The 24,808-nt window shown below is 32.4% G+C and overlaps 2 protein-coding genes across 2 annotated transcripts in view; one reads left to right on the top strand and one right to left on the bottom strand.

Annotated features, from left to right (window-relative positions):
- Positions 1-223: 223 nt before the first annotated feature.
- Positions 224-23,878, bottom strand: LOC306641930 (ankyrin repeat domain-containing protein 26-like; the record flags this gene model as incomplete). Its single annotated transcript, XM_079107272.1, has 13 exons — positions 224-741; positions 1,623-1,668; positions 4,957-5,179; positions 6,544-6,755; positions 7,520-7,729; positions 10,967-11,060; positions 11,495-11,565; positions 14,319-14,444; positions 15,212-15,395; positions 16,835-17,048; positions 21,571-21,710; positions 23,263-23,543; positions 23,630-23,878. 13 exons carry the CDS (start codon positions 23,876-23,878, stop codon positions 680-682), a joined length of 2,112 nt encoding a protein of 703 aa, XP_078963398.1. The 3' UTR covers positions 224-679.
- LOC306641039 (coiled-coil domain-containing protein 7-like) overlaps positions 23,469-24,808 on the top strand; it is a 140,906-nt gene continuing 139,566 nt past the window's right edge. The window contains exon 1 of the mRNA XM_079105870.1: positions 23,469-23,666. The gene's annotated coding sequence lies outside the window, so the exon portion shown is untranslated. The remainder of the gene's footprint in view (positions 23,667-24,808) is intronic.

Raw genomic sequence — 24,808 nt, 5'->3', positions numbered from 1 at the left:
AGCAATTTACTCTTGACTGGTTCAGGGGAAGACTTCTTTGCATTAGAACTTGGACCTTCTATTTCTAATTTTAATACTGTTTCCAAATGTAAATAAAAGATAATTAAACAAATGAACAAGCACAAAGTTCAAAAGTTTTAGATATGTTTTCCATGAGAACATATTAACTATAATTAACATAATTAACATATAATAAACATAATTATGTCAGTGCTCAAAATTAAAATTATGAAAAAAGTTAAAATCATGTTAGATGGCACTACAATGATTATATTAAAATATTGACAATGGCTATATTATCATTATGTCAACATTTGTCTAAATTTCTATGTCCCTATGTAATGATAAAAACTGGGAAATACAAACTCTCATAAAGGTGAGATTTAAGTCCACCAAATTATTAATGACAATCTGTTTGGGTACTGTTTAAATTGATGTTATTAGGGCAGTTGAGTGTATAAAACCCAGGAAAGAGTTTAAAATATTACATGAATTTTTATCACATATGTGATATAAAAACATTTCTCCTTCAATAAAGTTTTCATATTTCATGTTTATTAGGAAGCAATTAAGTTGTTATTTAAACAATGTAATAAATAACACTGTCTTTCAGAGCATATATTATTTATTTAAAAATCTCTGCATGCTCTTATGATGCTTCTGAGAGTAGATCTTGACTTCACTTATTAGTACATCCTAGTGGAGAAGCTCTAAAAGATCTAGATTCAGGTTCAGCAGCAGCTGGAGAGAAAAGAAAAGAATTATATTCTCTATGTCAAAGACTTCCTAGTTAACTAAGCACGAGTCAGTAAAACAGTTAAGAACTTTGATCAATTTTTATATGAACAAAAAACATGTATGCATGATTGTAGCACAAAATTACTACTAAATATAATTTGCCCATACTTGTACACTGAATTAATTAGTTATCATTGTGGTTAAGTATCAAAGTTTCTGGTTTTTCCATTTTTCATTCATTTATTTAACAACTAGGTGCTAAAGTACTTTAACAAGCACTGGAATGACAAGAGAAAAATGATACAAGTCATTCCTCAACAACTGTATAGTCTAACATAAAAACATATGAACAGGTGAGTTCCATACAGAGTCCTAGATACTATGACAGGTACAAAAGAGAGCCCTATTGGAACACACAGAAGGCACCTGGATCCCAATTTTGTAGGCTTTTTGTTAGAGATGATAAGTACATCAAAACGAGGGAGAAGTACATGCAAACAGGTAGAGGTGAGGAAGAACATTTGTGGAATTATAGTAGTCTAGTTTGGCTAGAAGCTAGAGCTGAGTAGGAAAAAACAGGGAGAGGTAAGGCAGAATAATTTGAAAAGAATCAAATTGATTTATGTATTTTTTTTATTCCATGCCAAGAAATTTTGGAACTTTTTATGAGGGCTCAAGCAAACCAATGACCTAAGTTGTTCTTGCCAAGTATTTTGGTCACAGTGACAGAAAGGTGACTAAGAGAGTAAATTTCATTTTATATATGTAAGAAAAATTACATAATGTAGAATCTTTTAACCAAAGGAATGGCACTTGTTATCTACAGTTTACTTCAGAAATGAATTACTTAATCTAAATTTAATCCATAAATTTTGGCAACATACCTTGTGTTACTCCTCTATTTATGTTTTCTTGCAATTCCTGCCACATCTGAAATTAAGTATTTATTAATTACAATATTTAAGTTAAATGAGAGACATTATCATAAGGATGATAAATCACTTAGAAAATGTGGTCTTTAAGACTTTTAGAGATTAGAACTTGAGAATTGCTTTTAAAAATCACATGAAGAAAACAAATACAGGAATATTATTCAGACATAAAGAAAAACAAAATCATGCCATTTTCAGGAAAATGGATGGAACTGTATACCATTATGTTAAGCAAAAATAGTCCAGATTCAGAAAGACAAGTTCTGCATATTTTATTTCTTCTGTGAAACCAAGGAAAAAAAAAGATGACAAAAAAGCATATGAGGGACTCTTAGGGAAGGGGAAAGAGATCTGGAAAGAAAAGATGGGTAAGATCAAACCATGATAAATGCATGTATGAAAATGTTGCAATGAAATCCATTGTTTTGTACAATTAATATGTTCTAATAATTATAATAAAAGTAATAATATGAATAAAATAACTAATTTCAAGTTCAGATAATGGAGAATATGTGTGTAATGCTATTTAGATTAATCTGATGAAAAATATAATTTATATTGATCTATTAAATATAAATTTCAGAAGGGTGATGTTTTATCTTATTAATGTAAGTTAAACTATTCAACTCTTTTTATAATGAATGTGTTACTGTTATACTTATAAAAACTGTCTTTTATAAAAGTTTAATCAGTTTTTATATTTACTATATTTTTCCTTAAAATGAACTCTGCACTCTCTACTTTTAGAAAATTAAAAAAATTCACATGTCCTATGCTATTTATTTTCAGCACAGACTCTTAAATACAAAAATGTAGAAAGTAAAAATTTCATAATGTCGTGAAAATTTCATGGCAAAAGACTTAAAATATGCATCTGGAGTATGACCATTTTTGTTAATATGGACACAAAAATTTAAGAAAGTTTGCTTGAAAAATGTAAAAATATAGGTTAGAGGCAGTTTTTCAAACTTAAGTTTTGTTAAGTGGAAGGCTAAATGTCATGGAAGGGTAGGAGATGTACTAATGCTTAATGTTATGAACATGGAGAAAACGGCTTCAACAACCAGTCCAACTGAGATCTTAGACTACATCAAGAATTCATTATAATAATCTTCTTTAAAGTTAGGAAAAAAATGCTCGTAAGATACAACTTCATGATAGTCTAAAATGTTAAAACCATGCAAATAAAAGAGATGGATAAACAAATTCAGTGTTAAGGCTAGTTTAACACTTTACTTTCTTAAATCATAGTTAAAAATCCTTAAGTCTGTTGCTTTGTAATGCGTCTTCCAAAAACCCACTTTTTCCACTATTATATTAGAGCATGTTACTATGTAATGCAGTACTGTTAGCCGAGCAGAAATAATCACATTCCTAAAAACTCTATAAGACACTTCTAAGAATTTTGTAAATTACAATTGCAAAAGAACCCTTTCAAGGCATTCTGAAGTGATTATAGAGACATATCTTTGGATTTTGAGAAAGGAGTGTTTCTGATTTCTCTTATGTTAAGTCTAGCATGATGTGGCAAACTAATGCTTCAAAAAGAAACCATGTACACCATTGAAAATACCAGATTAAATTTAAAACAAACTATTCCTCAATGTACCTAGAAATACTAAAAAATAAACACCCTATTTCCCCCCTCAATTAAGGGGGGAGAAATAGTTTCACAAAAATCTTCCTTTGTGTGGTGTCTGCATTTACACACTAATTTATCATTCTCTTATAAAATAATACATTAACTAAGTTTTCTGGTAAGAACTAATGAAAACATTTTATATTTGCATCAGGATTAACTATTTACATATGCATTTATATTCATTCTCTTCTCATATACAGTAGTCCAGTTTCATGACTCTGAATCACTTAAGACACTGATTCTCTCATTTTCCCAGAAAAACATGTAACTAAGATAGCAAAATGATGAGAACACATCTAGCTAGAATATAATTTACATATTAAAAGTCATTTAATTTATTCCATTTTAAGACACATTTACTCCTCTGTGATTTTATTAGGAAATAAATGAAGTCAAATAAAAAAATAAGGTTGAAGTCTCAGGTAACACAGGGCTATTACCCTTCTGTGCATTGGCAAACTAATGATGATGATCAGAAAAACAAAGCTCTAAGCCAATGAGCACTAACTGAAATGGGTATTTCAGTAGTAAAGATAAACAATGAAAACTGCTATTGATTTATATTTTGTTCCAACAAATATTATGGTTTTGTAATTTTCCCTCTAGTCAAAAAATAGTCAAGCATTAGACAAATATTTCTAACTGGGTCAAGCATAGTTACATTTTTTTTTTAAACCAATGATACAATTGATACAGTTTATCATTCTTGGGACCATTTTTTGATCTCCAGAAATATATATATTTTTTTACTGTGAATGAAATCCCATGCTTGTATTTGGAAGGTTCCAGTTACATTTCCAGAGGAGTTGGGGAAGTATGCAGTTTTACATGAGATTCTGGATAGGAAGAAATAATTGATTTTGTCTGATGGTAATTGCTATAGGCTCTTGATATCAATGCCATCAATTATTCAAGTGAAGCAAGACAGACATAAGAGAATTTCATTTTAAAAACTCAAGTATTTGCTTAATTTATTTAAAGACTATTGTAATAGTTATAAACTACATGCAGCAATAAACATTTTATAAAAAATGAGATACAGATTCTATAAGTAAAATAGCAATTAAGGAATATTCTTAAGAAAATGAAAAAAAAAAAAAAACTTCCAACTCAGAAACAGAAAGTCATCTTTTTTAATGTTACAGGTTTATTTGATTCATAAAAAGTATCCATCTCAGATTTGTTTAAATTATAAACATCCATATGAGGTTAAGTGTTTGGATATTATTCACTTATAATTTGGGGTGGTAAACTTGGGACAGTGCAGGAAAACTTTATGTGTTATAAAGCACAGCCAAATGAACATTGCTTAGAAGCAAAGCATCTCAAAGTATACTTTTAATTGTAGGTGATAATATTCATTTTCTAAAAATCTAATGTAAATGAAGCTTTCAAGAGAGTTAAAAATATATGTTTAGTTCCATTTATTGAGTCAAGTTAACTCATGAGTATGTCTTGAAAATGAGAGCTCTAGGGACTTTTGAAAAAAATTTGGATTTTTTTTCTTTACGAACACAGATTGTGACCTTTATTTAACATGCAAAAGTCAACTAAACGACTCAGCATTTCATCAAACTAAAAGCAAGAATTATATCAGAAATCTTAAAGCAATGGGGAAAAAAAAAAAAAACTAATATAACTAACCCTGGGATTCTGCATGCTTTCATTCAAAGGCCATGGGTTTGAGGTAGGAACCTCTAAGTTTCTTCTTGTAATAAAACTTCTGTCGAGTACAAAATGATCATGATTTCCAGTACAAGGACACTCAAGGACAGGCCTTGTACCAAAAGTGCTATATTGTAAGGATCTGTTGTAGTGTTTCTCTATCAGAAGTTTGGTATTGACCTCCTTTAGCTTCTCATTAGTCCTGTGAAGATTGAAAAAGACAAATACTTAATATTTCACTTTTCTCTAAATGATTCTCAAATGACTTGCATTTAGAAAAACATCACCATAAGAATAAATGGCATTTCCCACTAAACAGTGTTTTAACACTGAAAATATGTCAGAGCATACCTACTGTGTTACTGTAGTTTTCTAAAGAAGTACATATATTTTGAAGGAGATTTCTAACAAATGAAAAGAAATGGTGTCACTGATGTTTTGCTTACTGCTGCCTTCTGGAAGGACTGTGGCTCTACCTATAAGATTCTGGAGCATGTCATTAGAAATACTTGTACTTAAAGGGTAACTATGTGAGATGTAACTATGTGATGAATATGTTAATGTGCTTGAGAATAACAGCCATTTCACCATATATAAATTTATTTAAAAATGTACTCAAATGTATACAATTAAAAAGTAAAACTGAAAAAAAAAGAAAAGCTAGAAATACTTGTACTCATAAAATTAGTTTAGGAATTTACTAAAACATCCCTTGAAGGCATTTTCATGTCTTTGCTTTCACCATTGGTACATTTTACCCATTATCTGGGAGAAACTAAGCATCTGGCCCTGAGGAATGATTCAAAGCTGCAACTGCTAGGGAAGATTGGTGACCAGAAAGATCTAATGTAGCTTCTAAAGTAATTAACTCATAATATTGTTACCAAGGCATCAGAGGTGAGACCAACCATTTCTGCTTTTGATATAGTCCCTCACACAGAAGAAGAAATTAATTTTCACCACTTTCCAAATTATATATCCCCTAATCCCTGTCTTAATATTTATATATATCACAAATATTTCTTTATGTAGAGTAGAATAACTAAAAAGGACACTGTCTGTAGGCATCCTCTAGAAATAACACCAAATATCCCAATCAAATTAATTTACCAAGTGCCAGAATGCATTCAGAGGACCACTACTAATAGTAGTACTTGACCTTTTGTATTTAAGTAGTAATCTTCAAGAACACAGTTAAATTTGTTAATATTTCTAAATAAAGGAGTGCTGACAAGAAAATTTATGACACTATAACTCTACTACAAAACTTCAAAATTATTTAGCTGAAAAACTAATAAATCAGGTTAACTCTATGAAACTATTAAGGTTGGTGGTGGGGAGCCATAAATAAAACAAAAGGTATGTGCAGGGGTGGGAAACTGCCCAATCTAGCATTTTAAAGGTGATTGATTTACTACCATTATTTCCCCAAATTACATTGTCTAGTTAGCTTTCACATCCTACGAATCTCATGAACTTGTCTAACAGACTTGTCTCACTAAAAACTACACTTTACAGACAAATAAATGAACTCAGTTTTTTTTCTGATTCTGTGTTTTGACTTACTTGTTTAGTTCATCTGACAATGATTTTGTAATTTGGAATCCTTCTAGACAGATTTCCTGATATAGTTCCAGTTGTTTTCTATTAGAATCTTCTTGAGTTTTCATTTTAAACAGTTCAGATTCCAGATGTTTAATTCTGAGTTCCATCTGGCCTTTTATTGAAGCACTATTATTTTCTCTTATCTGCTGTAAGTGTTGAGATTCTACTTGTGTCTAAAGCAATTTAAAGGATATATTTTAAAAATAATTATAAACCAAATAATTATTGTTATTTGTTTCCCTTTGGTTTTTTTTTTTTTTTTTTTTTTTTTTTTTCTGTTCAGTGCCTTGCTCATGCTGAGCTGGTGGCTTATCACTGAGTTACAGTTTCAGTCCACTCTTTCCATTAGTTTAAGTCAGAGCAATTTTAAATATGTGAAAAAAGATGCTGAGCTTAAAATATCTATTATAAATATGAAGTGTGTTAAATCTGAATTATAAAAAAAATGAATCTTTTTTTTTTTTCTTTTTGCAGTGTTGGAGATTAAATCCAGGACCTCCTGCATGCTAGGCAAGTGTTCTAGTACTGAGCAACATCTTCAGCTCTGAATCATTCTTATGTTAACTTTCGTGTAATCTGATATTTCAAAGAATAGACTCAATTCAAAATTGTAAAATACTGAACAATGAAATTTAAGACTCATTTAAGAATATGGTATAATTTGTACATCATAACTTTCTTTTCCCCCTAACGATCTTGTTGTATGCCAATTATTCTTAAAAATTAAATGATTCTCTAATGAGAATCATTATTCTGAAAGCTCTAGTTATAACAAGATGGAAACTGAGCTATTTAAAGGGAGAAACAAATGTCATCCTCCTTCTAGAACTTTGAAAGACAAATTGCTATAAGGGAGGTAGAGAAAATACATACAATGAATATATCCAAAATAAAATTATAGTGAAATAAACTTAAAGCACATTGAAGATAAATTAACCTGTAAAAATAGATTGACTTGTTCTAATTTTTCTTCTAAATCTTGTCTTGCTCTTTCTTTGATCTCCTGTTCATACTGTTTTATTTGACCATGTTCTATCATATTCTTTTCCATGTGACTTTTGAGTTTCACTACTTTTTGTTCCAATTTCTTTTTATTCTTCTCTAGTTTTTCACATTCTGTTTGCATAGATTTCATAGATAATAACTCCTGCAAAGAAATAATTTTTTATCCAGAAGTAGATATTTTAAAGATGCAATTTCCAATTTTGTTGTAAGATCATCAATTTGTTTGAATAAAATAATATAGTATCATAATGAAGGAAGCAGGCTGAGCATACTTTAACACAAAATTAAAAACAAATTTTGACATAAATTCAGTTGCAATAAAATTAATTAGATTCTTAGAATGTAGCCTCTTAAGTTACTTAGAAAATCAACAAAGTTAAAATCACTAGGAATCACAAAAACATATTCTTCACACTCACCATTTTTGTCACAAAACATGTGCACTTGATTTTAAACTTTTATTTTTCTATGGCTGTTTTATGTCTCTCTTCTTAAGATTACTAAGTTAACTCTTAGAAGAGTCTCTTACCCTTTTCCCAACTTCACCCCCATAATTCCTAAAGATGTTTTAGGGACATCATATTGAGTATCTAGGCCTGTATCAATAAGTGACTCTCAGAATAAGACTTTGAAAATAAATCTCTAATTAATAAATCTTTTAAATGTGAATTCTAATGTCAGCCTTTTTTGAACTGCAAAGTATTTTAAATTAATTTTAATTGCATTACAATTATTCTCAGTAAGGAGCAACGATATTGCCCAGTTTAAAAGTTCAGACACACGACTTGTGCATTTTTTGGAACAAAAATGACAGAATTCAAAAGCATAATCTTATGTGGAAAAATCTTCCGATTTTTTTCCACAAAATAAGGAAGGATGCTAAAAAGCAATTAAAATTTGGTGGGATTTCAGTGCTAATGAGTTGAGAAGAACTACTTTCCTTTGGACACAATGATTATTTACAGTAGCAGTTTTATAGCACATCTGTGCTTTCGTTGACATTTATCCTGTGAAATCTACTCTCTTGAGAATGAGGCCTTAGTAACTGCTTTCTAGTTAATAGAATCTGATGGAACTCCTGAGTGACTTCTTAGGTTAGGTTAGAAAATGGAATATAGCTTCCACCTGACTCTCTCTAAGGAAGCTTGCTCTTAGAATCAAGCTATCACATTGTGAGGAAACCCAACCTACCTGATGAGTCCTCACGCAGGTGGTCCCTATTAAAGGTCCAGACCAAAGCCACCTTCAATGGCCAGCTTCTGATTGGGTCTCACTGAACCTTGAATTAAACTGCATATTATGAACTAAATGTTTTGAAATACTGAATTTTGAGGTGGGTTATTATATATCAGTAACTGGAAGAGATACTGAAACATATTATGTGAGTTGCTGTCATTAAAAAAGAATTAGGACATGTAGGATGCTTTTGGACCAGAAGCAGAATAACCTAGAAAAAATAGCCAAAAAGGGCTTCAAAGAAGCTGTTAGTGAAAGCCCTAGTGTACTGTCATCATACTCTGAGAAAAACTTTAAAAGAAAGTTATCTTTAAAAATCTAGAGACTCACTCCTTTTCTTTGCAAAAATATTATTTCTCATAAGTTCATGAATTATATGTGATCATTTTATAAACCTGATGCCAATAAAGACACTCTGAAAAATTAGTGGCTTTTCTTAAAGTAGTTCAAATTGGTATACAGTTTCATCATTATTTTATCTGGAATTTAAATTGCCAAAGTGTTATAAATAGAAATTTTTACAAATTAGTGTTAATGAAAAAATTTTAATGAGTGGCTATATTTATATTTTAGTTAAAGATGAACTAGAACATTCCATTAATAGTTCAAGATATTCTAGGTTTATTAAAATCATATTTTACTAAGACTCTTTTTTTGTAAACTCTCATTTGATTTCCATTACATTTTTGATTTTCACCTGACTTTGGGTTTAAAAAAATATTCTCATCATCCTCTGTAAGCATTCTCCCAGAAGTTTGTTTTTTTCTTCGCTCTTAATTATTTCTTTGTAAAGTTTAAGTCTTCTCTATGATATACAAAAACATAATTTTTGCCTGGTTCTGTGGCTTTCCTATCATTCTGTTTTTCCTCTTTTATTAGTCTCTAATATTCTTTAACAGCTGGTCTCAACTACAAATCTATTTTCATCCCTTAGTATCTTCTTTTACATAAAATTCTGTTTTCAATCCTATAATTCCAGCAAAAATTATCTGAGGTTCATCCAGGATCTTTTTAAAGTCCTTTTTGCTTTACTCCTCAGTAGCAAATGCTAACAATGACCATACCCTCCCTTCTCTGTTCCTCTAGCCCCACTTCATTGCTAAAGTAGGATTTGAATGTATGAAAAGCACATGCTCTACCACTGAGCTATATCCTCAATCCTGTTATGCATTTAAATATAAAAATTTTCACTGGTTCACACAGATGTATTCATTATCATAACTGATACAATTCTCACAATATATTGCTTATTTGTCTTATAAATACTCAAGTTTTTTTATTTTATTTTATTCCTGTTCCTTTCAATTTCTCTTTGGAAATGCTCTCAGAGTTCCTTAACACTCAAGGCTTCAACCCAGATTACCTAATTCACATTTCCAGCCTTCACTGCTTTTTTTTTTTTTTTTTTTCCCCTTCTGTAATACTGAGAACTGAACTCAGGGCCTTGTGTGTGTGAAGCTAGTGCTCTACTAATCTGCAGCCCTTTTTAGCCCAAGTGGGCCTCAAACTTGTGATCCTCCCTCTTCAGGCTCTGGTGTAGCTGGGATTGAATGTGTGTGCTCTCATGCTTGGCTCCTCCCTTGCTAAGGTCATATATACTTTTATTTCTTCCTTTTGGTTCACTTCTCATAGACAACAGCCTCATAAGCTATTACTTGGTATGGATTACTCCTGTAAATAGCTAATCTCACACATATTATGTTGATTCTTAGTGGCATTACTTTGAGTGCAGTTATTGTCTAATCTTGGAGTTGGGGATGACTTACCTATAGGATGCTGACCAGCATACTTTGTCTTGTTTTTATTTTATAATACATCAGTGAAACTTTTCATACTGCCTAAAGTATTACTATATTCTACTGCTTAATAAAAATTCCTTTTCAGAGCCAGGTGTGGTGGCACATGCCTGTAATCCAAGTGGCTCTCAAGGTTGAGGTAAAAGGGTCGAGAGTTCAAAAGCCAGCCTCAGCAATTTAGCAAGGGAAGGCCCTAAGCAACTCAGTGAAACTGTCTCTAAATAAAATACAAAAAAGGGCTGGGGATGCGGCTCAGTGGTTAAGTGACCCTGAGTTCAATTCCCAGCATCAAAAAACCCCCCAAAATTCCTTTTCAGTATAACGAAAATTAATAGAGACTGACTTACCAAATTTGCACTAAACAGGTTTTTCTGAAGCTGCTCATTTTTCTCTGCTTGCTTTTTTATTATATCTTTTAACTTGGAATTTTTAAGTTCAAGCCTAAAATGTATATTTTACAATAATTATTATCATAGACCAATTTTAAAAATACCATATAATTGCTAAACAATATCTGAAAGAGTAGTTACATAAATTCTTAAAATTTGAAAAGTAGATGATTTGGTAATTGTATCATTTATATCATTTTTCTGGATGTGTTTTGTGTAATGTGCAAAATTTCTGGAAAATGCACAAAAATTATGCATTTCTTTTCCTTATTTTTGTGGTGCTGAAGATCAAACCCAGGATTTGAATGTATGAAAAGCACATGCTCTACCACTGAGCTATATCCTCAATTCCATTATGCATTTAAATATAAAAATTTTCACTGGATTCACACAGATGTATTATCATAACTGATACAATGCTCACAATATATTGCTTATTTGTCTTATAAATACTCAAGTTTTTTTGAATTCTGCTTTAAATTGTACTTTTGTAGGCGATCTTTCATCTTTTCAGCACATCGTACAGCCTTTGTGTGTTGATCCTGAGCTTCTTGCAACTAAAATGTGGAATGAAAAAAATTCATATTTACTAATAATCTAGTACAAATCTGTCCATTCTGTTTCCATGCTAATATTTTATTAGAACATAGGCCTATCCCTTCATAAACATATTATTTATGGCTACTTTTGTGCTGGAACTGCAGAGTTAACTGAATTGCTGCAACAGGGATTTTATGCCTTACAAAGCCTAAAATAATACCACCTGGCCCTGTACAGAAAAAAAAATGTGTCAACCCATGCTGTAGAAATGAAGCACATCATTTTTGTTTTAAATTATGCTTTATCTGATACTCAAAAATTTGGTAAAATGGGGGAAAGCAGAAAATTTCTTTAGGAATAACATTTAAAAATTTGTCTTCCAAGCACCACTTCATCAACTATAAATAACTACAAAATCAACTATACAGGCAAATGATGCATTAGTATTATTACTGTATTTCATGTTATAATAAAATTTGATATTTTAGGCAGGTGGTAGCAAATGGAAGAGGTCTTCTATACAAGTTGTACTGAATCATTCGTCACACCATTGAAAGTGAGAGCAAATGAGAATTAAGCCTGAATATATCCCCAGTACACTTCCTAAAACTTTCATTAATACCATTAGCCAATAACAGTTTTGTCTGCTTATAATAATTTATAGCTTACTTTATCTCAGTGGACACTGATCATACAATCAGACACAGTCTAAAGTCACTAGCCTAAAAATACTGGACTCTATTGCTAAATCAAGGCTTTTGAATTAATTCATTCCTAGAACCTATTCTTGCTGGGCTGCACTCTGATGAGCAGATTAAGGTTGTGTGGTATGCCATATCAGAAAAGCTGTAGTCAGAGACTCTCAGCTGGTCAAATGCTATAAATCTAAAATTTTCAGTTCTGGTTACATGATGAGCAAAGGCAAATCTCGATTTTTTTTCCATAGTTAAGAAAAATGTATTTGATAGAACAATTCTCCTCCATTAGATTAAGTGCTTTTAATTTTATATTTAATTGCTTAATGTGTAGTTATAATATAAACCTAATAAGGTTTTATTTATAATGAAAATGTCTCAAGAAATTATTGATATGGTATGAAGTATTTAATTTTATCCTGTTAATTAAAAATATTTTCAAATTATTCAAGTATAAGGTGACATGTATATTATATACTTAGACAACATTATCTCTCCCAAAAAATAATGTAAAATTAAGGACTAAATTGTTCTGCAGATTATTGCTGAAGATGGTACATCAAGGAGTTAGAACACAGAAAGCACTGAGAAAAAGATCAAACTGTCAACCAGTTCTGAATAAATGAGGTGAAATGAATAAAAACTGAAGAGACAGAAAGGACAGCCTAAGTTAGGCAGAGAGACAATGAAATCAGCCCAATTAACTTGGAGGATAAAATCCAATGGCAGAGGAATAAAAACATGTTCATGTAAAAACTTGTAAATGAATTTCATGGTGGCATTTAGCCAAAAAGTGGGAGCAACCTAAGTCTATTACTCAATAATAGAAATGAAGCACTGATACTTGCTATAACAAATACGAATCCTGAAAACATGTGAAATTAAAGTAGCCAACTGAAGAGGACTAAATACTTTTGACTCTTTATATGAAACGTCCAGAAAAGGGGAATTATATGGACAAAGAGACAGACTGGTGGTTTCCTAGAACTGGGGAAGAAGAAGGGAAAAATGGGTGAAATCTAAGGATTTGGGGTTTCTATTCAAGATGATGAAAATGTTCTAGAATTGTGGTTGTTACACAATTATATGAATAACTAAGAGACACTATTTTATACTTTGGGTGAACTGTATGGTATGTTCATTATATCTCAATAAAGTTGCTTTAAAAAATCTAATGGCAATATCTAGATAATTTTCTTAATTCTCTATTTTGGATATAAATACAGGATCTGGATATTTCTATGCTTCCATAAAATGAAAGGGAAATGAAAGAAATGTCTAACTTTTCAAGAAGTTTTAAAGTTAATTTAAACATTCAAAGTTGAGAAAAGTATAATGGCTTTTCTGTACAAGTTATCTTGCAATCTATGAAATAAATATACACAGATCTGGGCCAGAGATATGGATCAATGGTACAGTGCTCACCTAGTATGTGCAAGGACTTAAGTTCTATCCCCTGCAGTACAAAAACCACAATAAAAACCTATAGTACAAAAACCACGAAAAAAACCCTTCAGGCTGGGAATGTAGGGTAGTGGAAGAGCACTTGCTTAAGTATAGCTATGGCATATCAGTGTTTTCAAAAGCTCTTTGTAGTGAAATAGGAGATTACTTGAAGCAAACTGTTACTTTTCTCCAAAGTGAGAAGATAACATCCAAAATATGGTCTCTGCTGGGTGTAAGTTTCCTCCTTACTTAGTATTAGCAAATCTCTCCATTAACACATCATGGTAATGAAATCACTGCCAACAACTAGAATATCCACTGTTAGTAGCAAGGGTTTTGAGATTATGGAAAAATCATTAATTCCTATGGAAAATATTAAAAGCCTTTTCTTTGGATCAGGATATTGTTCAAATAATTAGTTGACTGTTACAGACAAATGGAGTTGACTTAAGAACACTACTTTATTCAGTAGGCTAAAAATGTCACCACCCCACACCCAAATATGTGTATTATATCTGTACATATATGACTTAAAAATTCTCTGTACTTTCCATGATGCATATAGCTGGTTTTAAAAATATGCACATATGCACATGTACCTATTTATTTGAAAATAATTAAGAAAATACCTTAGAACTCATTTTCTCTTGTACTATTTCTATCTCCTTTTGATTGTGAAGAATCCCATCTTGTAACATTCTGGCATTCTCTTTTTGAGAAAGTTGCCTCTGGATGTCATTTCGTTCCTCTAAAACCTAGAGATACATTTCATTTTTCGATGTCATACCATTGTGGGGGAAAGTCTAAACTCTTAAATGAGAGCAGAATCTTATAAATAAGTTAGAAGGAAATAACCTATTAAAGCACAAAGACTTTTATTCCACATAAATAACTCAAATGATAACTGATAAATTACATCAACATTTTTTCAAAGATTAAAATAGTTCTTAAATATAGGTAGAGATAACATTTTGAAATAAAAATTTTCTTTATAAAAAATTTACATTCAAAGTTAGTTAGCTTGTATTTTAACATAAAAATGCCTAAATTAATGTTTGTTAGTGGTTAATCTCAATTTACCTTCCATCCTTTACTTAGAAAACATTTACTGAGCACCTAGAAGATGCCAAGATTTACAAATAAATAATTTTATTCATGTCATAATTTATTTTAGGGTGAATATTTTGTTTTTAACTTAGATAATAAAGTCATACATTACATGATAATGTATTGATTAACAAGTTCTGATTAACAATTGTGGTCCCCCCAAAATATATTGCCTTGTGATGAGGTAGATATCTTAATTTCATGTAAACATAGCCTTATGATGTTTGCATAATGATGAAACTGCTAAAGAACACAATTTCTCAGATATATCTATTAAGTGATGCATAACTACATATATATGTGTGTGTATGTATACGTGTATATATATATATAAATAAAATCAAAAAGGACATTATAAGTAATATTGATGAAATAAAGTTAGAAATAAGAAATTTTTACCAAAGATAAAATTTACCTGATTCAAGTTCTTTCTTACTGTCTTTAACTCCATATCTAATGTTCTAAGAGACATTTTAAGCTGTTGTTTCACTTCAACTTCTTTATTATATTGCTCTTCTTTTTCTCTTAACTGTCCCTTCATTTTTTCATAAAGCCAATCAGTATTTATTCTCTTCTCCTGCTCTTGTTTTAAGGTAAATCTGCAGTTAAATATGCTTATCTTAAAATTCATTTTTTCAGAAAATAAAAAGTTCATCTTGTGATCTGGCTTTTCACATGCTGATTTATTATTTTAACAAAATTTCTATGTTCTTGAATATATTCCTTTCTAGTTCTCACGTTTTTAACTTCTCACTTCAATTTCTTCCAAAGGAAACACAAACTTGGAAGGTAATCATGGAAAAAAAAAAAGCCTGAAAATTGGTGTGTTTTTATTAGTAGCAACTCTGGTAAATGTTATGGAAAAGAAATTTTGAAATTATTTAGTCAATTACATGTTGGAAATTATCTTTTGTACACAGTTATTATTATTCTTCAATTAAAACAGAAATGAAAATTATTCTTTAAAGTTATTGTTTACAAACATGTCAACATATTTATGAAATAAAATTTTAACTTCATGAAGCATTATAGTATCCCCCAAAATGATTTACAGTATAAGTAATTTCAGATGTTTTCCACACAATATATATCTGTACATTACTAGAATCCAATACTAGGCTAAGGAGTCTAATAACTGTTATCATACTTTTTATATTTCTTTTTCTGTAACATTTTCAACTCATCTTGTTGATAATTATGCATTTTGTAACAATTAAAAAACTGATTTGTAATAAGACCAGGATCTAATAATTAAATAATGAGTAATATGTTCTTTAAACATAGGAATTTGAAATTAATTTTGTTTATGTATGCAAGAGAGATGTTGAATAAACTAGTTGGTAACCACTTTCCATTTTACTTTTTATTTCATGTATGTTAAGAATAAAACCACAGCTGGGGTCAAGTTCAGTGGTACGGTACTTGCCTAGAATGCATAAAGCTTGTGGTTCAATCCTCAGGAAAATATCATGCACTCATGCACACACACACACCCCCAAAAACCCAAAACTAAAAAAATTGTATAAATTAAAAAATTTTTTTCAGGGCTGAGAAAAAATGGTTATTTGATTATCCACTGGTGACACTGTAAATTAATATAAACTTTCTTGAAGAAAACAGAAATATTGATCAAAGACCCTTTTAAAAAGTTTATAAACTTTAGTCAAATAATTCTATATTAAATTTATTCAAAGTAAATCATTAGAAATATAGAAAATTATTAATTTAGATGATGTTTCTTGCAATAATAATTGTAATACAAAAAAATAATAAAAACAACCCAAGTGTTCTATTTGCTAAATAGTGGAGTTTCTCCACTGTAGCAGTCTAAATAGTCATTAAAATTGTAAATTGGAAGACTATGCCTTTAATTATTATAAGAATTTATATTGAACAATTTACTTCCAAGATTTCATAGTCCACAAAGTTGAGATATTTTCTCCCCTACAAACCCTAGAAGAGTAATTATAAACACTCCTCTACATATCTGTAGTATAAAGGAAATTGTTCAAACTTCTTTAAAACTAAGATATCATACCTCAGATTGCAAAGCTCTTGATCATGTTCTAATTTTTCATGCTCTAAGTGTGATTTTACTTCTTTTGTTTCTGAGAGCTCCTTTTGTAACCCAGTGACCTTATTTTCCACTTTCAAAATTTTTCCTGTAAGTAGTTTACAGTGACTATTTTTAAGTTTTATGAATCTTTTAAATGAATGAACTGCATCCCATATTTTCAACAGACTAACAGAATCTATATCAGGGAGAAAACAAGACAAATAAAATATATGAATATTTTTTGTGTATAAAGGACTGCATCTTTACAATTGCTCATTCATATTCTAAACTAATGTTTACTGAGTGCCTATAGTATGGAACACATTTTATTAAAACTCTGCAGATAAAACACATGACTCTGCTCTGGTTTAGCTTAAAATCTACTGAAGAAGAAAGACAATTAACAATATAAATTCAGATAGATTCTGAGGATAGAGTTCTAGGATCAGATCAGGGAAGTAGATCTACACCTGGCCTGGGAAGATATCCCTAAGGAAGAGACAGGTAGAGTAATAGGAAAGGTCTTCCCTCAGCAGTGGGGAATGAGCCACTGCTCTGGTACACCCAACAAATCACAAGAACAAGACTAGGAAGGATCAAACCATTTTTAAGTAACTTAACTGTAGGTCCAAATAAATTTCAAAAAATAAAAAGAATTAGAGGCATGAATGATGTTTTTTAAAAGTCAGACTGCATTTGTAGCGGATGCAAACTTTTTGGAATCCAACAGCATGGTGGCAGACAAACCTAACTACAGCTGACCATTGAACAACATGGTTTAAACGGTGTGGGTCACTGATATGACCATTTATTTTTCTTTTGGAGGTTTCTTTTGGATAATTTGAAAATTTGAAAAAAGTTGAAGACAAAACACATAGCCTAGAAGTATTGAAAAAAATAAAGAAAAAGTTAAGTCATGAATACATAAAATATTTGTAGTTATAGTCTATTTTATCATTCATTATAATAAAACATACAAATCTATAAAAAGTTAAAATTTATCAAAACTTATGAACTGTACCTGGTGCCAGTCAAGAGAAATATAAACAAAGATGTCTACTACTGTACTACTGTAATAATTTCATAGCTATCTCTGTTGCTACTGTGATGAGGTCAAGGGTTTCAAGTGTCTGCTTCAAAAGTCAAGGAACACTAATCATCTTTACCCAAGCAATTTGTCTCTCTAGTAAATCACCTATTACAGTAAAAATTGATCTCTCACAGTTCTCACATATTTTTCATTATATATAAAACATTTAACATACAAAATATATTGACTGTACATTTATTGGTAAGACCTCTTACCAATAAAAAAACAGTAAGATCCAAGGATAAAAGAAAGTAAAACCTGCTGCATGGAGAACACACCTGTAATCGCAGTGCTTTGGGAGGCTGAGACGGGAGGATCCAGTTCAAAGCCAGCCTCAGCAAAAGCGAGGTGCTAAGCAACTCAGTGAGACCCTGTCTCTAAATAAAATACAAAATAGGGCTGGGGATGTGGCTCAGTGGTCAAGTGATCCTGAGTGCAATCCCTGGTACCCACTGCCTAAACAAACAAACAAACAAACAAACCCCCCCCCCCAAAAAAAAAAATAGAAAAAGTGAAATCCAACTACAAGCCGTTTATGAGAAATACACTTTACATGTAAAGCATAAATTGGTTAAAAAGATGGAAAAAAGGTATACAAGGAATGGCTATACTTATTCCAAAGTGGATTTCATAGCAAAAACTACTAACAGCAATAAAGAAAGTCATTTCACAATGATAAAATGCTCAACTAACCAAGACAACATACAACCCTGCATGATTATGAATCTAATAACAGCTTCAAAATAAGAGGCAAAATTGATAGGACTTCAAAAAGAAATGGAGAAATTCACAAGTATCATCTAAGTTTTTAATATCCTTTACTCAATAAGTGAAAAAATAAGTAGGCAGAAAATCAATAAGTATATAGCATACTTGAACACCATTCTTCTTAACAAAATAGAACATAGACCATGCAATATATCTTAGCAAATGGATTAGGTAAAAAATTAAGCCATGAAAAATATATTTCTCTGATCACAAAGTAATCAAATTAGAAATCAATAACAAAAATATTTCTTGAAAATACTCAAATATTTGAAATTTTGGAAACTAAGTAACATACATCTGAACAAGATTGGGTCAGAGCTGATAAAAACAAACTAGAGCTAAACAAATCTAAAAAGACCAGATACCAGAATCTGTGGAATTGTAGCGATAGGAGTACTTAAGTAAATTTTTTTGGCATTGAAGTCTCAAATCAATGACATCGGCTTTCATCTCAAGAAACTAGAAAACAAAAAATTAAACCCAAAGCAAGCAGAAGAAAGGAAATACTAGACATTTGCTACAGCTGGAAGGTTTGTATCCCCTCAAAATTCATATGTTGAAATCTAGTCACAGAGGTGATGGTATTAGGAGGTGGGGTCCTTTGAAGGTAATTAGGTAATGGGGCCAGAGGCCCATGAATGAGATTAGTTCTCTTTAAAAAAAAAGTCTTTGAGAACTTATTCACTTCTTCTGTCATATAAGGACACAGAGAAAAGGTGTCCAGATATCTATGAACTGGGAGGTCCTTGCCTGAAACCAAATCTGCTAGCACTGATTGTGGATTCCCAACTTCCAGAACATTAGGAAAAAAAAAAAATTGTTATTTATTAACCACCTAGTCTATGGTATTTTGTCACTGCAATCCAAACAGACTACACATGAAAGATAAAATTAAAGAGAAAGCATAAAAAGGTACAGAAAATCAATGAAATCAGACACTCTTGAGATTGTTTTGTGAGCTTTTTTGGTGCTGTGACTAAAAGACCCTACCAGAACAACTGCAGAGGAGGAAAAGTTTATTTGGGGGCTCATGGTTTCAGAGGTTTCAGTCCACAGGCAGCAGGTTCTATTCCTCCAGACTCGAGGTGAGGCTGGACATCATGTCAGAAGAGTGTGGTAGTGGGAAGTAGCTTACATGATGATCAAAAGCAGAGAGAGACCTCCACTTGCCAAATACAAATTTATACCCAAAGCTACCACTCAATGCCCCACCTCCCTCATCCATAACCCCCCTGCCCTCAGTTCCCACTCAACTAATCCCATCAAGTGATGTATTCAATGATTGGGTTAAGGCTCTTGTAACCCAATGATTTCTTCTCTGAACCTTCTTGCATTGTCTCATACATGAGCTTTTGAGGGACACCTCACATCCAAACCATAACAGAGATCAATAAATGATAAACTCACCTAATCTCCATGCAAAAAAGTTGATCTCATGAAAGTAGAGACTAGAACAGAGGTTACCAGAGCCTGAGAAAGATGTGGAAGAGGGGGAATGGAGAAAGATTGGGTGCAGCTGGGTAGTAGGAATCACTTCTAACTTTCTATTATTGCACAGTAGGATAACTGTAGTTAATTACTTGAATATTTCAAAACAAGCACGTTCTCCAAAAAAAGAAATAATAAATATCTGAGGTATCAAATATGCCATTACCTTGGTAAGATCATTACATGTTTTACATATATATTGAAATGTCACACTGTATCCCATAATATGTATACCTACATATAAATTAAAAATAAAATAAAATTTAGAAAGAGAAAACTATTTACAGCTTTATCAAAATAATCTGAAATATGGATAAATCTGAAATGGAAAAAAATGGAAATATCTATTAACTAAGAACTACAAAATATTACTGAAAAACTTAAATGCAACCTATGAAAAAGATTCCTTATGACGAGGTTAATTCTCCCCAATCTGTTTCCCAGAAGGCCAGTAGACTTGTTTGTTTGTTTTTAATGACAAACTGATTCTAAAATTCATATAGAAAGCTGTGAATATATTTCAGAGGTAGAAGGTGTGCCCTAGGGGCAATCTAAAATAGTCAAAATAACTGAAAAAAAAAAAGAACAAAGTAAGTAGGATAGGAAAGATTGTTTTGAATATTATAAATCTATAGTAATCAAAACAGTATGACGCTTGTATAAAGAAAGCCAAAAAGATCAATGCAGTACAACAGAGAATATAAAAAATAAATAGCCAACATATTTTTGACAAAGGTACAGTGACAATGTAGGGGATTATTATGGTGATTAAACATTTTTTATACAAGTCAAAACTTATCACATCGAACACTACATATGTGCAGTTCTTCGTGAATCAATAATACCTCACTAGTGCTATTGAAAACAGAAAGCTCTTTTGCAAGAACAAATATCTGAGCTTGTAGTGCCTGGAACACACAGAGGAGGATAAAGCAAGAGAAGTGAAATCTTTAACAGTAGAGTAATGAGAAGTGATAATTGTGTTTTAAGCAAGGGGTTATAATGATTGATCTGGATTTTAAAACATGCAGATGACGGTTTGGAGATGTGGCACAGCAGAGAAACAGTTCTAAGGTTGTAGGAGTATTTTAGATAATGGTGACCTGATCTGATGATGGTGAAGGCACAGGGGAGCAGCAGAGCCATCAGAAGCACAGAGTGCCATTCTCACCATGCTAAAGCGCATGGGAAATTTTCATAGCTCTTTGGCTGCAGTGTTCAGTAATTCTCATTCTATTTTCCTATAAAGCATATTTCTGACATATGCTGTGTTAGTACTCTAACACAGCAGCGTTCTATGGTGTTGTGATAAGAACAGGTGCATTCATTACTGTATCTAAATGAAAGGCCTCATACTTATGCAATGTCCTACCTTTACACTCCATTCTGTGTTGTTCAATTAGCAGCAAAATATTCTCATAATTATGGTAATGCAACTCACAATCCTCTAAGGTTGTTTCAGATGACTGAGTTCCATCATCCAGGTCATCCATAGCATTCATTTTTTTTAACCTATAAAAATAATACTATTTCAAAATGTTCCCCAAATATGTACATCACATGTTAATTGTACAGACATGGTAATTATTATCTTTTTATATGGGCAGAAGCACAGATACTTTTTACATAGAACTTTTTTTGTTTTTGTGAACAAAACAATGGTTATCAATGATTACTGTTTCTCAATAGCTTTTTCAAAGAAAATGTCCTTAAACAGCACAAGATTCACCACTTTTTTCACTTTACTTTTTATAATGTTTAAATTTACATTTTCATAATATATCATTTTGCTTTTAAAAATATACATTTTCAACAAAATGCTATTTCTTATACCACCTTGTTCTTTTCATTAGATATTTACTTTTTGGGCCTAAAAAGCACAAGATCTATTCAGGTAAATATTATAAATGTAAAATACCAAGAATGTCTAAAACTATTGTCTTTTTACATAAATCTCTGTATTTGTAATGTATTTCTCCTATTCATAAGTTTACAGGCTATTTAAAGTAAAAATTTTTCTACGAGGATTCAACTATAAACAAAGTATAACATTGAGGGACAATGATTATTAATAAGAAAGCAAAGAATTAAATTTAAATCAAACTTTGAGAGTTTAAGCAAAAGGAAAAAATGTAATTTTCAATATTTGATAGAAATATACCAGCGTTTTTGTTGTTGCTACTGTCATTTACAATAAAAACAAAAATTTTCAGGCAGGAAAACCTATTTAGAAAATAATATTTAAGTCCTTATATGAGGAATGCCCTTTTCTAATAAAAATAGATTGGAGTCAGCTTTTTCAGGACCTACTATGCAAATACTATGCATCGTTCTAAGCATTGAGCGTTTGTTCAACCCTATTAATTCTCACAAGTCTGAAGTAGGTAACGTATTGGTATTTTATAAAGGAAGAAGCCAGGCAAAGAAAGACCAAGTAACTTGCCCAAGCCTATAGAGCTAGATCCAGGATTAAAACCTAGGAATTCTGGCTTCACAACGTGATTCAAAAAAATGCTGAGAAAGTAACATTTGTCTTGCAGTGTTTTTAAGTGATATAATGGCACACGAACCCATTTTATCATTCATTACAAGTAATAATTTCTGAATTTTGCAAATGCTTTTTAAAAATAAAAATGTTTACGCAATTTTGGAAACATACTTTCAATAAACTAAAGATTCTTTTTTTCCTGCAGAAATTCATCAACAGCATGCGTTCAACAAATATTTATTGAGCACACAATACATGCCAAGGACACCGGTGACCCAAGGAAACAAGGCTTTATACTTTTGAACTCTACAACCCCAAAGTAATCATCCATGCAAGATGGTAAAATTCACTTTTCTCTTGTACCGAAACAAACTTATCCCTTTTCCCTGCCCCACGCCTAAGTAACTATTAAATTGATAACACCTGACAATTTACTTGACGAAAATCAGAGCTACTCAGGAGGACACTGTCAAAGGCACCAGAGACTGCGTCACTCACTCCTCTGAGTTCATTCCAGTCCGCTTTATTTTGTTTTGTTATTTATTTTTTTCTCGGAGACCCCGGAGGGATTCTCACCGGGTCCTCGGCTTTCCGCGCTGCCGGCGCCCGGGCGTCCGCGCGTCCGCGGTTCTGGCCGTTTGGGCGTCTGCGCGCGCGCACGCCCAGAACCCCGCGGCGCGCGGCCAGAGGGCGTTGCAGCCGCGCCGGGGCTGCCGAGGCGTCTGGGCAGGTCGGGGACCGGAGCCCTGCCTCGTTATTGACGCCCTGGGACGGGACGCAAAGGCCCCGCCTTTCCTTTCAGCACAAATGTCGGTTTGTAAAGGGTGGCGCTGGCGTCTGAAGAGTTTGCTGGCTTCCTTCCTCAAGGAAGTCTAGGAGACTCGCAATTTCCAACTTTCTCAGACCGTAGTTTCCCACTTTAGAATCAGCTTCGCCAAAGTACAAGCACCCAGTAGCCGAACTTGCAACCACCTCTGCAGGTATGCGCCCAGGAGCGGGGCGGCGGTGAGGCCCTTCGCTCAGCCAGCCCGCAGGTTTTCTTTGGCCGCGATGGCAAAAGCGTCAGGGCTTTCCCCCTAGTTGTCCTGCTGCGCGAAGCTGTGGCAGCTGTGCTTGTCTCCTCCCCTGCCCATCTTTTCTTCCTCCTTCTCCGCCTCCTTCCCCGCCCCTTGAAGCCAGGGCACCTTACCATCAAGCTATATCCCCAGCCCTTTTAATTTTTTATGTTGAGACAGAGCCTCAGAGTTGCGGCAGCTGGACTCAAATTTGCGATGCTCCTGCCTCAGCCTACCCAGTCCCTGGGATTACAGGTGTGCGGGGTTAGTGTGCTTTCTTATGATGGAGGATCTAAGGCAAAGCACTTCTTTCCGTAAACTGTGCTCCTCCATCCCTCCTGCCCTCCTGTTTTTTGTATACTGTTTGATTAAAGGGTTTAATATAAATATCGTATTAATCTTGATGGGTGAAACCACAAAACATTTGTGGTGATGGTGGAAAGTGACCAATAAACTTGAACAAGTTAATGGTGATATAATATCTACCTTTTAAGGTTGTTAGAAGGGCTAAATGTAATAAATACGTAAAATCCTTAAATATTTTCTTGCAAGTACACCTTGTGTTGCTGTTAATTGTATTTATGTGAACTTGATGGGTGCCTTTTTTAGACTTTATTCTTTTGCACCAAATGAGTGTTATATTCTTTCTTACTGGTTTCTGGAAGCAGATCACATCTTACCTGTCTGCCCTCTTGCCTGTAATCAGGCATAAATAAAAAATTATTTTGTACCAATCTGAATGAAGCAAGTTGCCCCACTTGTGTTAAAACTCCTTTCTTGTTTATTTAAAGATATTATCTCAGCAGTTTAATCTCTACAAGACATTTGACTTTTCACTGGATCATTTTCATAAGCATGTGTATTTTTGAGGGCTGGTGTAACAAAGTGGGGCAAACTTTTGGTGACTCTAAACACGAGTTTATCATCTCATAGTTCTGGAGGCTAGAAGTTCCAATCAAGTTGTTGGCAGGCTTGTTTTCTACTGGAGGTTCTTAGGGAGACTTCATCCAAAACTTCTCTCCTAGCTTCTGGTGGTGGTTGGCAATCCTGGGTGTCCTTTGGCTTGT

This window comes from Sciurus vulgaris, assembly GCF_902686455.1.
Source record: "Sciurus vulgaris genome assembly, chromosome: 12".
Lineage (NCBI taxonomy): Eukaryota > Metazoa > Chordata > Mammalia > Rodentia > Sciuridae > Sciurus > Sciurus vulgaris.
Note: the sequence above shows the minus strand (reverse complement) of the source record. Positions and strands in the feature narration are given on the sequence as shown.